Consider the following 3,032-nt stretch of genomic DNA (forward strand, 5'->3'; position numbering starts at 1 on the left):
ATGGGGTGCAGGCGGAGAGGTGCTCATGGGAGACAGTGGGAACAAGGGCTTCAGGACACGGATATGGTGCGAATCTTGCATTCTGCTTTGTGCAAGGTTGACCCTGGGAATCAAGTCAAGTGAAGAATGATCTGTGACTGATGGATTTTGTGCTCTCTGGTGTGCCTGACATAACACCTAGGACTTAACCGACAGTCAGTAAACATTTTTATGGTTGACTGAATGACCAAGAAAGAACTGGGGGATGAAGTGGTCTTTTGCTTAAAGAAAAAACAACTCTCAAAACATGAATGTATGTAATATACCTAGGCATGTTCTGAACGAGATTGCTAATGGTGGTCACTCTGGGGGAGCGAACCAGAATAAGAAGGCAGGCTTCCTTTTCACTGTAGACCTTGAGATGTCTAGGCACTTTCTTCCAGAATGCCTAATCCTGGGTCATGCAGTGTCCCCTCAGCTGTGAGCTCCTGCACTGAAGGACAAGAGGCAATTAGAAGTGAGGAGCTTGTTAACCCATGTGCCCCCATCTCCACCCCCAAGGAAATCACGTTCACGAGCTGGCCCACAGTGCCCACAGGGAGCACAGGGTGACGGCGTAGAGTCCCAGCACGACGACGTAGGCTTGAAAGAGCAGTCGGTCAAAACGCTGCAGGAGTGCCAGCCACGTAACCTCCTGCTGCTCCGCCTGCTCCCAGGTTTGGAAGTAGGTGCTGATGGACCTCAGCTGGAACCAGACCTCCTTCATGGTCCCTGGCTGGACCTGGTGTTCTTGACAGAAGGGGGGCTCTGCGCGAGAGAGGAAAACATCCCGGGTGAGCTGGGGACTCCCGATGCCCCCTGGGCTTCCCACCGCAGCTGACGGCCTCATCCTACAAGGAAGGTTTATAGGGGCAACAGGGTGGTGGATTGGGTTGGGCTGGTGGGGCCGGGGGCAGGGCTTTGCTCGAAGAAGCTCTGCAGATGGTGGCAGAGCTGGGTGGTGCAGGAAGCCTGTCCAGGCTACATCTCCCCCGATCCTCTGAGCTGGGGGCCAGCCCGACTGACTCCAGTGGAGCTTTAGGGGCTGGGATGATTTTATTTATTTATTTAATTTATTTTTTATTTTTTAAAGATTTTATTTATTTATCTGAGAGAGAGAGAATGAGCATGAGTGGAGAAAGGTCTGCGGGAGAAGCAGACTTCCCGTCAAGCAGGAAGCCCGATGTGGGACTCGATCCTGGGACTCCAGGATCATGACCTGAGCCAAAGGTAGTCGCCCAACCAACTGAGCCACCCACACGCCCCTAGGATGATTATTTTTAATTGTGTTATTATTTACATATTATAGTATGTTTCATGTGTACAGCATTACACACACACACACACACAATGATCACCAGAATAAGTCTGGTTAACCACCACCACCACACAGCCACACGTTTTTCCTTGTGATGAGAACTTTCAGGATACACTCTCTTTAGCAGCTTCCAAGTAAACAGTAAAAATACAGAATGCTTCACAAGTCTGCCTCTCATCCCTGAGCAGAGGCCACATTAACCTCTGCACTGTGCCAGTGTTACTACATGTGCTGCCAAAGCGAGTCCTGGGATAATTCACACACCTGTTCACATGAAACAATGGGGACCCAAACACATACAAGCCCGTGTGCACACACACTGGTACTTGATTACTCCAGAGTCAGTCGCTGAGTCGTTCCAGCTGACTGGTTAAAAGTGGAAAATACAAACAAAAACAAGCAAAGTCAACTGAGGGCCTGACCTCTAAGCTAAAGCGAGGCTTTCTGGAAAGTCAGTGAGGTCTCCGGAGAGGTCATATCAAGTGCGGCACAGAGGCTAAGAAGCCAGTGTTCCAGATTTTTCACACAGCAGGACACATGGCCTGGTGCTCCACCAATGGGAACCGGTGTGGAGAGTGATCAAGCAGGACAGGGTAGGGCCCCCAAGGCTTCTCACAAACCTGTTGCCCCAGCAAGCTGGGCTCTGGGATCTGTCCTAGGCCCATCAGCATCAGTGACCCCTTGAAGGCACAAGAGGGGCCGTTCCTGCCCAGTGCTCCACTCGTCATGGAGGAATCTGACCAACAGGATGGACTTAAATAAGCTGATAACCAGGAAGGCCATGCAGACTGCGAAGAAGACCCCTGAGGGAAGGAACCAGAGAGCTGTAAGCAGCCACAGTGTCTGGGACCCCTCCCTCCCCTGATCTGTGATGGGAGTCACGGAAGATGGGTGTCTGGTGCCCCCAGGGCTGCTTACCAATCAGAGGGGTGCTCAGTGCGTTCCTGGGCATCTCGTCAGACATGTTGACCCTGAAGACGGTGTAGCCCACCAGCACGCTGGTCTTGAACACAATCCTGGCACGACACGTGGGTGGTAGGTAGAAGCTCCCCAGATCCACGAGCATTAGGAAGATGCTGGGAATCAGCAGGCTCACAACATAGACCAGTGGGCGCCTGCGAATCACTACCTGACCGGGGACAAGGCATCCGGTGAAAAGAGGATCTGTGCTAAGGGACTAGAACCCAGAGTCAAGAACATTCCCTGATGTCCCAACATGTTTGCATAATGTGAAAAAGTTATGTAGTTTAGAAAAAGATTATTTTGTGGTTTAGAAAACAGAAAAAAAAAAACCCTTTAAGCTTTTATGCAGAACTAATCACTAGTCACTAATTATAAGAAGATGTGGCTATTTATTTGCTGCTTGCTGTATGCCAGGCACCACCCCCAGTGTCTTCTGTTTCCTGTCCTGTTCAATCCTCATGCCCATTTGAAGGGCTGGTTATTATTATCTCCATTCTACAGTCAAAGAAACTGAGGTTCACAGAGATCAAACTGCTTTTATGCAGAACTAATCACTAGTCACTAATTATAAGAAGATGTGGCTATTTATTTGCTGCTTGCTGTATGCCAGGCACCACCCCCAGTGTCTTCTGTTTCCTGTCCTGTTCAATCCTCATGCCCATTTGAAGGGCTGGTTATTATTATCTCCATTCTACAGTCAAAGAAACTGAGGTTCACAGAGATCAAACTGCTT

At 49.8% G+C, this 3,032-nt stretch overlaps 1 protein-coding gene across 9 annotated transcripts in view; it reads right to left on the minus strand.

Moving 5' to 3' along the window:
* Nucleotides 1-291: 291 nt before the first annotated feature.
* HTR3B (5-hydroxytryptamine receptor 3B) overlaps nucleotides 292-3,032 on the minus strand; it is a 46,948-nt gene continuing 44,207 nt past the window's right edge. For all 9 annotated transcript variants that reach the window (XM_059416748.1, XM_059416729.1, XM_059416741.1 and 6 more), the window contains 4 exons: nucleotides 2,255-2,465; nucleotides 1,957-2,139; nucleotides 555-786; nucleotides 292-472 (listed from right to left, as the gene is read on the minus strand). In XM_059416748.1, the coding sequence (XP_059272731.1) occupies nucleotides 454-472; nucleotides 555-786; nucleotides 1,957-2,139; nucleotides 2,255-2,465 (645 nt within the window). In that variant the 3' untranslated portion in view covers nucleotides 292-453. The remainder of the gene's footprint in view (nucleotides 473-554; nucleotides 787-1,956; nucleotides 2,140-2,254; nucleotides 2,466-3,032) is intronic.

This window comes from Mustela nigripes, chromosome 1, assembly GCF_022355385.1.
Source record: "Mustela nigripes isolate SB6536 chromosome 1, MUSNIG.SB6536, whole genome shotgun sequence".
Lineage (NCBI taxonomy): Eukaryota > Metazoa > Chordata > Mammalia > Carnivora > Mustelidae > Mustela > Mustela nigripes.